The following is a 14,349-nucleotide window of genomic DNA, read 5'->3' as shown; positions in this document are numbered from 1 at the left end:
GCAGCTAAGTTAACAGAATGCATAATATCCATTCCTTGCCCTACTCAGTGATATACTGAAGTGTGAAAGTTCAAGGGAGAAAATGAAATTCGGCTTTGATGTCTATTATCAAACTTTTATAGTCTTGTCAGGAAAGAGCTTGGCATTGCTTCTACAGCGATATGTAATTCTCATCCTACAATGACACCTCCTGGTGAAGAACAGCAAAGGCACACCAGCTAGAGGGAAGAGTGTCATGCAGATTTGAAAGAACTATGCAATTAGTAACATGTTGCTGTAAATTTAATTTGTGAATCACTTTTTGTGTAAGTTTCAAGGTGGTCTATAATCAAACAGTAAAAATGACAAAATATAGGTTTAAAAACAACACAACTCTGCAAGGCAGAGACCTAAAAGAAATAGTACAAAGCAAAACTCCCCTTCAAATTTTAGGGGAGGGGGCAAAAGATGGGGAAAAGTCACCGGCTGCAAATGGGACCATTTTACCACCAAACTAATTTTGAAACAGAAGAGAAGCACAAGGCAGTTTTTGATACAGGATGACTGTCTGTTGTATTTTTTTTAAGGAATTAAAAATAGGGTTGATTGAAAAGTTGTCAAAACTCTTTTGGCTTGAAATGAAGGAAATACACACAGGCAAAGGGTTTCATGAACCAGCACTCTGACTCACCCTTTTCACCACCACTGCCTGCTTCATGGTCCTGGGGGCAACAGTATTCATACAGTGGCTGCAGTGATTGTGAGGCACCATTTCCCTCTCTCCCCCTCGCCACTACCAGCTGGATCCAGAATGAGGACAGAAAGCTTTGCCTTCACTCTGATGTCACTGTGTCATCATGAAGCCAATTGCCTTTTGATCTCACTCAGGAGCCATTTGTGGCAGGGGATTGGAACCACCAGCCAGTGAGACTCTAAGAAGCATGATGGTGTAAGTCGCAACTTCATAGCACACTTTATCACCTTTGTGGTGCCACCCTCCCACCCCAAATTGCAGAACCACCTCAGGCAACGTCACAGCAGGAAAAATATGGGTGGTGAAGCTGGTCTCAGAGTATTGCAACAGAAGAGGAAGTCAGGGCATGAAGTTCCATAAATCCCATTAAGGCATTACCACTAATTTATAGGAAAATTGAGAAATAAAAGTCCCAGTAAAAACATTACTGTTGCTTTCAGCACCTCAGAACAGACTTTCTTTGGGTGGTTTCATTTGTAAAAAGAAAATAGCCAGCTTCTAAGCAGAAGCAAACAACCTCATACCTGGCATGATTATTTCCGGAAAACCAAGCTTCCTAGCAACAACTGTTGTTCTGTCAACAAGATGAGGGTAGTCCTTCCTAATCTGAGTAGTGTCTCCAACAAGCATTTTCATAGTTACCCATAGCCCTGTAGAAGAAAAGAAGACAATATTTATAGTCCAATGCAGACTATCATTTTAAGAAAAGCCTGCTGAGGTACTTTGTGCCATGGGCCAGGAGTCAGTTTAACCTGCTAATCAGAAGGCGGAGTGACTCCACCTGCTGCTGATCAGCCTTCAAGGACACAGAGGAGAAGACACTGATGAGAATCAGCTGGCTTCAGCCTTCTTAAGCAGAGCTTCCAGAAGCATTCAGATGCTGGTAACAATGCTTGTAGTTTCCCTGACCCCTGGACCGTGTGACTATGTGGATTGCTGTTCATCCACCCCTAGGACTGGACCTGATTTTGGATGCTGCCTCTGCTTCCAGGCAAGTACATGTCAGAGATTCTTCTATTTGGCTGATCTCCCACTCCAGTGAGCTCTGCACATTGTTCCTCAGCAATGAGACCACGACACCTTAGTTCACAAGCCACAAATCTACGGGCATAGTTACATTAACCACATCTTTCCAGCAAGGAACTCATAGGGCCTGTTAGGCATCTCTATTTGACCAGTGAGGGCATTTTGGCTAAGCCATGTCTATCGGCCCCACACAAGATGTTAGGTGTGGAACAGGTAGAGATCTGGCTTGGTGATAGTGGAGTTGCAGGTACCAATCAGCTGATCATCAAAGCTTGCACAGCACTGTGCACAGAAAACTAGACATCAGGGCTTCCCTAACACTGTGCAAAAAAAGGCTGACCTGCTGTCACTGTGCCATCCGGTGACTGACAGATGGGTGACCTTGCCCACCTGTGAAGCTTGGTCCACTAGGAAGGGGAGCCCTCTGGCCATCTAGTTCCCCACCGCTTACATCAGGTGACAGCACATCTGTCTTAGAAGCTTAAGCTTGCTGCTATTTGTAAGAGCCAGCACTTCTATGTGAGCTGCTGTGGCTAAGCAAATCATAATCTAAGTACATATAAAAAAGGTAAAGGTACCCCTGCCCATACGGGCCAGTCTTGACAGACTCTGGGGTTGTGCGCCCATCTCACTCAAGAGGCCGGGGGCCAGCGCTGTCCGGAGACACTTCCGGGTCACGTGGCCAGCGTGACATCGCTGCTCTGGCGAGCCAGAGCCGCACACGGAAACGCCGTTTACCTTCCCGCCAGTAAGCGGTCCCTATTTATCTACTTGCACCCGGAGGTGCTTTCGAACTGCTAGGTTGGCAGGCGCTGGGACCGAGCAGCGGGAGCGCACCCCGCCGCAGGGATTCGAACCGCCGACCTTTCGATCGGCAAGTCCTAGGCGCTGAGGCTTTAACCTTTAGCGCCACCTGTGTCCCTCAAGTACATATACCTGCCCACATAAGAGTGCCTATCATAGAATTCTTGCCTGCTAAGGCATTCAACTTGGCACCAGGTGAAGTGCAAACTGGTCCTAAGGTCTGTCTATAATGCCATCCTATTTAGGTTAAAGTGAGTGGGGGTTAAGAGCAGACACCAATATGCTTTACCTTGTCCATCACCTTTGAGTGTTGTGACCTTGCTTAAGAGGTTATGCAAGAACTCATTCTCCGACACTCTAGAGGAAAAAGAAGAAGGAAAATATATCTATAAAAACAAACCATTAATACAAGCATGCAGTAAGCTGAACAGGAAGCACAATTGGAGGATGTTTGCACAAATGCTTGTTCCATTTCCTCCACCCAATGCTTGAATTTGCAACAATGGGAGGAATTCAAAATTGTGCTATGCCAGAAGGAGCGATCCCTGGTCTCCCTCCCTCTGCACTGTTCTGGGAATTCTTTCTCTAGCCAATTTGGGGCTGGGGGCTTAGGGGGCATGCTCAAGGAATGCTTTGCACAGGGCTTCTGTGGTGGGACTCCAGCCAAATACACCTGTAGAACCTAACCTAACCTCCCTCACAGTGTTGTAGTGCAGATAAAAATGTAGAGGAAGAAGCATGCATGCCACCTTGAGCTCCTTGGAAGAAAGGTGGAATATACATGTAATAAAAATAAAGTAATTAATTAATAAAAAAATTCTTACGGGTGAAAAGGAATGAAATGTTGCTTCTCTTCATCGCTTTCTGCTTTTCCCTTTACGATGTCTGTAATATCCATAACTGGGGGTGGGGAAGAAAAAATCCATCCAAATGTGCATGAAAGAAATGGACAAACAATTCCTCTTCTTGTTAGGATCAAATACCTCATCAATTTCATCAAGTTGGACTGTAGACAAGTATTATACTGCAGATTATGCTCTCAAGCTTATTATGCAAATTCATTCTAAACAGCTTCAAATGTAATTACTTTTCCACATATTTTTTTTAATGCAAGTTTCATTTTCTAGTGTAGTCCAAGTCTAATCATTCTAACAATATCAAACTCTGCAATGTTGTCCAAATCTAACAAAACACATAGTCTTCAGTATGGCCAATTTGCTGCCAAGGAAGTTCCTCCTACTGTGATGCTGATCTATAACCAGGGAAAACATTTTGTGTGTTCTCAATTATTCAGAACTTACAAAAATAATTAAATTATTTGCCTCCGATTCCTGCCTCATCAATTAATTTAATCATGTAGCAATGAAGAACAGCCAATAAATACCAGAGCCCTAGGTAGATGGTAATTAACTTGACTTCAAGGAAGCTGAGACAGCTAATTCGTTGCGCATTCTTAAATAATACATTAGCATTCAGCTTTTGCTTATGTGCATTACATCCCTACAGTTTCTTTTTGTTACCCTATGAAACTCCAATGTGGCATCCTATGCTGAGGTATTCCCCCAAAAAATTGTTTAAAGCATTTCATCCTGTACAACTTTTCCACACCCAGGAGATCTCATGCCACGTACATATCTCCAACAAAAGGCCATGCACAAATTTCCATTTCTCTGCCACAATCCTGCCCATACTACTGTAGTTTTGTGGACTTTTTTGAAGTGAATGTTCACTTAAGAGCTTCAAAGAACACATTCACCTAACAACACCACCCTGATCAAATTTAGGTAGCCACTTTCTTAGTTTCGCTTATGAGCATTCCACGAGCAGAGCAGTTATAACTCCATGTTTAATGTCCAGTATTAACTTCAGTTATTTCTTCAGTTCTAGACTCTTTCATAGAATCATAGAGTTGGAAGTGACCCACGGCTCATCTAGTCCAACCCCCTGCAATGCGGGAATCTCAGCTAGAGCATCCATGACAGATGACCATCCAACCGCCGTTTAAAAACCTCCAAGGGAAGGAGAGTCTCATGGGAGTCTGTTCCACAGCTGAATAGCTCTTACTGTTAGAAAGTTCCTCCTGATGTTCAGTAGGAATCTCCTTTCTTGCAACTTGAAGCCATTGGTTCTAATCCTGCCCTCCAGAGCAGGAGAAAACAAGCATGCTCCCTTCTCCATGTGACAGCCCTTAAGATATCTGAAGATGGCTATCATATTTCCTCTCATTCTTCTATTTTCCATGCTAAACATACACAGTTCCTTCAAGTGCTCCTTATAAGGTTTAGTTTCTAGGCCCCTGATCATCTAGGCTGCCCTCCTCTGCACAAGTTCCAGCTTGTTAAATTGTGATGCCCAGAACTGGACACAGTATTCCAGGTGTTACCATACCTGGAATACTGTGCCCAGTTCTGGGCATCACAATTTAACACCAAGGCAGAACAGAGTGGTATTATTACTTCCCTTGAGCTGGAGACTAGACTTCTGTTGATGCAGTCTAGAATAGCATTAGGGTTTTTTGCTGCTGCATCACACTGACTCATGTTGACCTACCATCATTAAAGGGGGGGCAGAGTCATGATCCAGAGACACCTTACACCAGTGGTTGTATGCCTATGACAAACTATGACAAACTTAGAGTAGACCCACTGAAACATTTCAATGGGTGTATGCTGAATATGACAGCCAGTTACAGCCCCACGTATCTTCCCACATACAGGGTGGGGAGGAACAATGTTGCCAATTTTCACATCCATTGGCAGCCCTTTATGCATAATACAATGCCCCTTTAGAGGATCCACAACTTTCAGAGGCAGCTTTTTAGGGGTCGGGGCTTTAAAAGACAAAAAGTAGTTTAAAAGCCGCAGTGTACCTGAGGAAGACCATGCAACCCTCTTTGGATCATGTCCAAGTATTTTCTTACCTGCCACTCCAAAAGGTCGTCTTATGCCCTGGGTATATTTTCTTGTATTACTGTCTTTAAGATCCATTCTTCCAACCCGTACAATCTGGCAAATCAAATAAATTTTTTCTCTTCCGAGATCCTTGTTTCCAAGATCCTGATATTTGTGAAATCAAAGACCAATTACAAGAGTCACAATGAAATTCCATACCATGTAGAGATTTATAATGTATAGGTACAAAGAGTGGTGCAAGAATATGTCCATAATGGAAAGGAAATTCTTTCATTTAAAGGAAAATATCAGTTCATAAAACTGGATTTGACTGACATGAAATCTGGATTCAAAGTATGCATCAACTTCAAAGCAAGAAGCTAAGTGAAGTCAGTGAAGCACCTTGAGAAATAAGTCACTGCATGATCAATCAATCAGCAGACCTTCACCCAATTTGATCCAACACTTTCAAAATACTTTCAAGTTCACTGAAGCAAATGACGAGCTACATCAGAATCAGTTTGACCTTTCTAACAGGGCATGTGGGGTGTGTGAGAGAGAAGGAACCGAATGTATTGATCTCTCTGAGTTCTGAAAATGAAGGTGAATTTTCAGAAGTCTTTATATACAATTCATTCACACACTATTTTGTAAGCATATTAGGGTCGCAACCTAAAAGACTGCAGATGCAATCCTCATACTCAACTTTTCATTTGCTCTGAGCTGGAGGTTTTACATGCCACCCTCAACCCCTGCCCCCTGCAAAAAAAAAAAAAAAAAAAAAAAAACAACAACACCCCGATTTTTAAACTCATCCAAAGTTAAACTGTAGTTGAGGATTTGTTTCAAGAGTTTGATAAGAAAACTAAGGAGATAAATAGAAATGTCCCTTTCAAAAATTCACAAGCCCAATCCCCCAGCTGCTTTTTAAACTGGGGAGGGTGGTGTGGGGAATTCAAGAAGTAGTCTTGAAATCTTGCAGAGTGTCTGGTTCTAAGAGAGAAGCTTCCTGGAACAAGAGTATTCACAGGTTTTGCTGACTGGCCTTGAGTTTTCTATGCATTCTGCTTTTTCTAAAATTAAACATGATTAAACTGAACAGCCACAAGTTCATTAAGCTTGTATTGGAGGGGGGAAAATATTATTGGTCCCTTGGTGACAAATAAGGGGTTTTTTTTCTTCCCTGGGTGATATGCATAAGCAATAATTTACTGATGTCCTTGAGTAATCAGAATAGGAATTGTATGTCTCAGTGATTTCAATCACCTCTTCTGTTTAGTGTAACATCTGTCTACAAGATTAATAGAGGTATTTTCCCTGTACTACAGTATTAACTTCTGCCAAATATAGCTACGAACAAGCTAATATCATACGGGTCAATTACTGCTGAGTCCTGACCAGCATCTATTCTACTAGGTCATGTATCTAATGTAAGCAAAATACAATGGCATATTATTCATCCTGAAAGAGATGAAGAGTGCAAATGGAGCTGAAAGCAAAGTTGAATTCAAAGCAGTTTAATACAGCATAGACCCCCAAGGATTTAGACTTGGAACTAATATTCCAGATGCATGGAAATGTTTCCTCTATGTATCCTGGCTAAGAAATGTTGCTGTTTATTATTTTAGCATTAGTTTTCTGATAATACACTGAAGAATTTTTCAGAAACATAGTCATGTGTCTATCATTGTGCTGATGAGCATACTGACAGTACGATCCTATACATTTTTCATTTTCTTCCAGGTAAATTTGTATAGGGCTGCAGACTAAGACATCTCTCAACCTGGGCCACATACAGTTCTGCATATATTAGGTATATTAAGTCAGACCACCTATCAGGACTAAACTCTATCCTGTCTCCTGAAAATCTAACAGTTTTTAAAATATAGAGCAGAACATCCTGGAGATGTGACAAAATTTGAAAAATGCTTGATTCGATAAGCTTTCCAGAAAAATGCCACTGGCAGTTAAGTACTATAGTGAAGATACAAGCTACTCACAGTGAAAACCACCTTCAGATTGTTGAAATTGTCGATTTCTTTCACAAAACCTTTGCTCCCCCATCTCACCAAGTAATTTTCACTGTTTAAAAAGAACACATCATGTTATACTCTCTATGACTGGGTCATCTAATAGCTTCACAAAACATAATTGGCGAATAGCATTATATAATACACATTGCTCTGCACAAATCTGAACACCTGACAATGCCACTTCTACAAATTGACTCTTATTCAGATATATACCCCATTCTTTGCTTTTGACAAGCACATTCTAAAGACAAAATAATGGCATGCCATGAAGGCTGGTGTCTAGATAATTAAGCAAGAAATAAGGTTGGAAAATATATTGTGTCTGCACTATAATGGATAAGCAGCTAAGGCCCCATTAATGGTTTTGAGACATAAAAGTATCTTCCTTCTAGTCCTATCCTACACATGGCTGCTGAGACATAAATACTGTTAACTTCAGTGGAGTTTATTTCTAGCTAAGTATTCACAGGATCTTAGACTAAGAAGGGGTTCAAAGGCCACTTTCTTGGAAATACTTCCAAAGTAATAAGGGTGCAAAAATGAGATCAAATTCAAAGAAGAATGCACAAGGGTTCAGAGGAAACAATCCTGGTCAGTTCCTGGATTCATAGCCTGGTTTCCCCCAAGCACAGCTCCACTTAGGAGATGCTCCAGTCAGCAGGAGCAAAGTCTGGATCTAAGCAATAAAGAATGGTGGTTTCCAAGATATCATGCTGTCTTACTGGCTCTGTATTTTAGGTTGGTATACTACTTCGACTAAACCTTCCAAATCTCCTGTCAAAGAATTCACTAGCATGGATAAGTTCAAATGCTGCAAGCCACCAGAGTCATTTGAAGCTTCTCAATGTACTCAGTGTACATTCACCTAAGCTCCATTGTTCAGTTTATTTTTGCACATTTAAAGATATGTAATAAATAACTATTACCTCGTTCCTTAACATTTTGGAACATGCTTATCATGCAATTGAATTCCATACTAATATAATTTATTTATTGCTTATTTTATATTGTTCTTCCTCCCAGAGCTACTTAAAATGGTTAATTGTAGACATTTTGGGTTTTTTCCTTTTCTGTTCTATCTTTTTCCCTTCTCTTTTATAGTATGAATATTCATTCTGTCTTCAATTCTTTTACTGTTCTCTCCCTTAGGGTTCCAAAACACCTAATGAACACTGAAATTACAATTGCAAAGATTCTCATTGATAGTGTGAAAGTCTATTTAAAGTACCTGACAATTTGCAATCTCTTTAAGCTGTGGAAATGTGTGTGTGTTTTCATTTTCAAGAGATCATTCTTAGACGTCACACATTTATCCTAAAAACACTTGTCAGCTTGGCAAGGAAGATTGACACCTCACACCAGCAAAACAGCAGCATACCTTATAACTGTCTGCTTCTGGGGATCATAGAGTGACATGAAAAGTTCTGCATCTTCTCCTATTCTGCAGACAAAATTCCTCACGAAAACGTAAAGGCTGTGAGTGGGTGATGAAGAGCTTCTGGAGTAGGTCCCATAATCAGATTCATCCTTTGACTGTATATGAGCAAATCATAAGAAGATAACGTTATCCAAACTACACCTAGAACCTGCCTCCTCCTCTGTGTTAGGTTTCACAGTAATGCATCATTTTGGCCACAGTACACAACTTGAACCACTATATTTATTAGGTGCAGATTTAACCTTTGCTTTCAAATTCAAGAATTGATGCACTGCTTTTGTGAATATTTTGAGAATCCAATGGGTGGCACCCAATGGGTGTCCCTCCTCCAGTGCAAAACATCCATTAGTGGAGCAAGGAGGGTGGCAATTCCCTGCTCCAGAAGGTCCCCTCAATCCTCCATAATAGATTTGGAGGGGTTGCTAGGGGGGGACGTGATGAAAAACTGGAGATGGTCTCCCTTTCTGTTCCTCTGACAGAGGTCTTCATCAGTGGAAGCAGGTCACCGGGCACCATATAATTTCCAAGTCCAACATACTTACAAATACTTACAGATAACCAGCAGTGCATTTTCAATAGAACAGATATTTTGCATTGTATTTGCTGGTTATACAATAATTTATGACGCACTATCAGATTATCAATGTGGCATTTATTGTGCACTTGATTTTTTAAATGATGCTCAGTCTTTGTTACTTATTAATGACATTAAATAACTATCTGAGGGTATTAAAAGGTATTTCCACACAAGTTAAGCACTAATTCAAAGGGTGGGATCAAACCTTACAGTAGATAATGACTTCTATCCACCCAGCTACAGATAAGCTCACCAAGTTTGTCTTCTCAAGGAGAGTGAGATGCACTGGCAGCTTAATCCTGGGTTATAAAGAACAGAAGTAGCACAGCATGTCACTGTGGAACTAGGCTGCAAGAATAGACCTGACTTTGTCATTGTTTATTTTATTTCTGCTATTTATATACTGCTTACTTATCCAAGTGTCAAAGTTTAGATGGTGCAATTGCTGCTTCTGTAATAATGAGCCTGGAAAGCTATTGCTTCAAGAGGACTGAAGCTTTTTAACACACCAACAGATGATCAAGTAAGTTCCAAATGCAAAATAAGGCTACTTGGCTGGCTAAAAGGAATGATCTTGGAGAGCAGGAAGCGAGAGATAAGCACCTAACTTTTTGAAATCTTATTTGTCACCACATCAGACTTTGAATTCTCTTTTGTCTCTGTAACAGTGTTCTGTGCTACTTGGGGTATCCTTTGCAGCTGAAAACTTAAATAAAAGATTAACAATACAGTACATAGTAACGGCACTTTATACAAAACATTCTCAATGTACACAATCTGGTGATGAAAAAGCTTTCACTGGCTAAAACCAGTAAACGATAAGGTTCTCATGTAATAACCTTCCTACTATGAGAAAGGAAACTTCTACTTGAAAACACAGAAATGGGTGTGTAAACTTCATACCATCTCCTCTTTAATCCGTTCTGTGATTTTGTTAGTAGCTTCAGCATGAGCATGAAAGAGGCTGATGACACTGGTCTTCTCTGGATCCAAGATATTCCCATCTTCATCTCTAACTATCAGATCTAGCTCTAGTATCCTGTAAGCATAAAGAGGAAATAACATCAGTAACCTTATTTGTTTTTTAGAGCTCATATCAACCACCTTATAGAAGCATACCTTTCCAAGTCACTTAGCATTTAAATAATCTGAAGCTCATGCTTGTCTTTAGATATTTAAATATGTTATCCTTTAATATGCATTTAGGAATCACTTTTAAAATGTCTACATCCCCATGAAACAATACAGCACATCAGGTGTTCAAATTTATATATACTGGTTGATGGGCCTTGTGAAAAATCTTAAGAATGAAAACACTTTAAAATTAAACACAAACACATCTAAATAAAAAAATGCCTGCCTAGAACAATATGACATCACTATGATTTTATGAGTTCATTTTTGAAAGCAATAGTAAACCCAACTCAATCATTGTTAACATTTCTGAAATATCCCAGCTTGCAGCACTGACTTGAACTGTATCAGTAGCCGTAAGCCAGAACTAGAGAACTTACTTGTTGCCATAGTCAATTTTGGAAGTGACTTTTTGCTTCAGTTCTTTGAGCTCATCTTTGGGCAGTGTGCCTGAGAGAAGCTGAGACCTCCACTCCATTAACTCGCACATCATAGATTGTACTTGTCGAAACCGGTCCTTCTTGTTTGCCTGAAACACATAACACATTTCAGTTGTCAACTTATCTGAAATTTCAAATACTATTTTCTTTTATTCCAGGGATTAAACAATTATTGGACTGCAGAAAAATAAGGATCTTTGCTCTGGTATTAAAGCAAAACTATCCTACTTTCGAAAGCTACAAAACCAATCAGTGCATATAAAACCAATGTTACCATTTTTACAAAGGCTTGGTGCATATTATTCATGCTACAGGGTGACAGAGAGATGGGATACAACAGCGAAAATTGGAGGTAACAAGGGCAAGCCTGTTTCCCCAGGATTGTGGGTGTAGCCCACAGGGAAGGGTCACAGCTCACTGGTAGAGCATCTGCTTTGCATACACAGGTCTCCAGCTGAATCCCTGGCTTCCCCAGCTGGGGTTCGGAAGGACTCCATGCCTGAAGCCCTGAATGGTCACTACAAGTCAGTGCTGACAATGCTAAGCTAGATGGGCTTTTGGCCTGACTCACTGTAAGGCCACTTCCTAGGTTCCTATTCCGCCCTTACACTCAGCACAGCTTAAACCCCATCATGCCAAGCTTGCCAATCAGAAAAAGGTGGGCTAGGTCACACCTCACCACACCAAGGGAAGAAATAGTATTGCATGGCCTAAGTGGAACATGGGATCCCCTGCAGTACCACACCCACTGCAATGATTCCCCCCCCCCCCAAATTTGGCTTTGTGTGTGATGGATCTTTTATTTGGTGAAATTCAGCTAGAAGAGGGGAAAAAAGCTTTTAGGTTTCTTATTTGTGCCTTTGACAGAGTGCTATAGCCACTGAGTCACACTGCTTTCACCAGATGTGCTAATTGTGGCAACTAAAACCCGCAGTATAGAGAGGCTATTTATAATAATGGCACTTCCAGTTAAGGTTTAAATACACTGTGCAGTAGTGCTGTCCTTTGGCACACAAAAGTCCCTTTCTTTGAATTAGGTAGGCTGTCGGAACACATTAAAAATAGACAAGTTGTTTAGAAATATATAATAGCAGCTTTTCCCCATAAGCAAAAAGTAGTAGGTTCTGAATTACAGGTGCCTTCAACCTCCTACTGTGAGCACATTCCTGCATTGCGTATTAAAGGTCAGTCAGAGACTGAAAGAGCATAAAACTCAAAGTGGAATTATACTGGCAGGCTTTTAACAAAAGAGCAAACTCTTCAATGAAGGGATTGATTCTTTATAGTCTCTTTCAAAAGAGTGTTCTTTTCATGAAATGAAAGACAAAACACTGTCTTAAACACCTGGCATATCCATAATTAAGCCTACACAATATGGCTAACATAGCACCTAACCCTGTTAACGTCTTCTTTGCCTGCAATCAATAATTTTATTCATCTGAGGTACTTTTTGTTTAAAATACTTGAAGTAATAGACCTATGAGAGGGATTGCTTACCACATAAAGCTGTTTCCAGATATTGCCCCATTCCCAAAGTGTGCAGGTAACCTCTTGCACCAAAGGAATCTCAGCAGGTATTACATTTTCTGCATTTCTGAACAAAAGGATAAACAGTGGTTTAATGGCATGATTCCCACCCTGATCAGCAGCCCAGAATCCAGCCCAGAGAAGGAACGGTCAGCCAGATCAGAAGGATCAATGGTAAAATACACAGGGGGTGCTAGATGGGCACAGATGGACCCAGGCCTAACACCAAGGCTGAGCCAATCAGCTTGGAGCCTCTTAAACCTCACATTCCTGAACTAGAAGCCCCCGAAAACAGCCACACACAAACTCAGGCCAGGCTGATTTCCTCTGTGAGAAAGTCCCTCTACACCAAGGACCTCACTCGTGCCAGCACAGCACACCAGAGGGAACTGACAGGAAGGAGGTGGAGTATTAGGCTCCAGACCAAAAGACTACCCCTTTAAGGCTCTCCATTCTTCAGGAAGGAGGCAGAAGCAAAGGGGGTTAGTCCGGCTAAGAGGGACATAAGTCTCGGAGACACTTTCTTGTATTTTTATGCCGTGAACCACCCTGAGATCTACAAATGAATGGTGGTATACACATTTAATAAATAATAATAATTTTGACACCTGAAATAAACAACAAAATGGCATCTCCAACCTTTCAAAGAAGAAGGGGGGAATGGGGGGAGGGGGTAAAGTTCCACATTGGGATCAAGGGGGTAGTGTAGTGGCAGCAACAGCGGGCATTTCTTGGCGGTTGGATCTGCTGCCCCTGTGGATCCTGCCACTTGAGGCAGTTACTTCACCTTGCCTCATAGGTGGGCCAGCCCTGGTTGCAGATAACACTGAATCAAGTTGCAAACTTGGAACAGTCCAGGGTCCTACTATGCCAGACTGTTACCTGACTGACAACACCACCCACAAGCACCCCTCACCCTCCTTGTCATTAGGAAAGGGCACTTTACAAATCTTTTGCCTATCAGCTACTGGGTGTGCACATTCTAGCTTTTCCCATCAGACGATAAGGATCACTCTTGGCAAAGGACCCTTTCAAGCATTAGTTACAGAAATTATTTCGCCAAGCTGTTCAGCATCAATCACATGGGGGATTTTAGCTATAATACTCCCATCCGCTGACATATACCTCAAAAGAATTATCTCAATGAAATACCTTTTTTTCTCAACAGAAAGTTCTTTGATGTGGATAAAAGATTTTGGAAATATTCCCTAATGGAAGAAGAAGGGGGAAAGCACATTTGTTATATTGTACCGAACATTTCTTCTATGACAAATTAAAAGGACCGAAAGAAGGTTGATATATAGAGGTTCTGGAATAAAACTCTAGTGAGTTTTATTCTCATGTAGCTGCAACTACTATGTACGGAGTTAAATTATTAACCATTTGCCACTTTTCCCAGCCTGGGGCCTTCCAGATGTTTTAGACTACAACTCCCAGTAGCTCCAGCCAGCCAAAACATCTGAAGGGCATCAGATCAAGTTCACACATTACCAGGGTTGCTCATAGAGTCCTGTCCACTGCAAATGAACGTCCACCTATTTTCTTCATCCTCAACTATTTCTTAATGCCTGACTCAAGTGTTGGTTCCATACACCAGCTTTTTCTTTGACTGCGTGGTAGAGCACAAGCTTTGCAAGCAGAAGGTCCCAGATTCACATAGCTGTCAACGTTTCCCTTTTTTAAAGGGAAATTCCCTTATTCCAAATAGGATTCCTCGCAAGAAAAGGGAAAAGTTGACAGCTATGC

General features: G+C 41.1%; 1 protein-coding gene across 4 annotated transcripts in view; it reads right to left on the bottom strand.

Moving 5' to 3' along the window:
- Positions 1–14,349, bottom strand: part of DOCK2 (dedicator of cytokinesis 2) — a 246,372-nt gene that overhangs the window by 218,361 nt on the left and 13,662 nt on the right. For all 4 annotated transcript variants that reach the window (XM_079964756.1, XM_079964759.1, XM_079964757.1 and 1 more), the window contains 10 exons: positions 13,756–13,811; positions 12,574–12,670; positions 11,017–11,165; positions 10,406–10,541; positions 8,866–9,020; positions 7,455–7,536; positions 5,484–5,619; positions 3,388–3,463; positions 2,853–2,920; positions 1,258–1,383 (listed from right to left, as the gene is read on the bottom strand). In XM_079964756.1, coding sequence (XP_079820882.1) covers positions 1,258–1,383; positions 2,853–2,920; positions 3,388–3,463; positions 5,484–5,619; positions 7,455–7,536; positions 8,866–9,020; positions 10,406–10,541; positions 11,017–11,165; positions 12,574–12,670; positions 13,756–13,811 — 1,081 coding nt within the window. The remainder of the gene's footprint in view (positions 1–1,257; positions 1,384–2,852; positions 2,921–3,387; positions 3,464–5,483; positions 5,620–7,454; positions 7,537–8,865; positions 9,021–10,405; positions 10,542–11,016; positions 11,166–12,573; positions 12,671–13,755; positions 13,812–14,349) is intronic.

Source organism: Podarcis cretensis, assembly GCF_951804945.1.
Source record: "Podarcis cretensis genome assembly, chromosome: 2".
In the NCBI taxonomy this organism is placed as follows: domain Eukaryota; kingdom Metazoa; phylum Chordata; class Lepidosauria; order Squamata; family Lacertidae; genus Podarcis; species Podarcis cretensis.
Note: the sequence above shows the minus strand (reverse complement) of the source record. Positions and strands in the feature narration are given on the sequence as shown.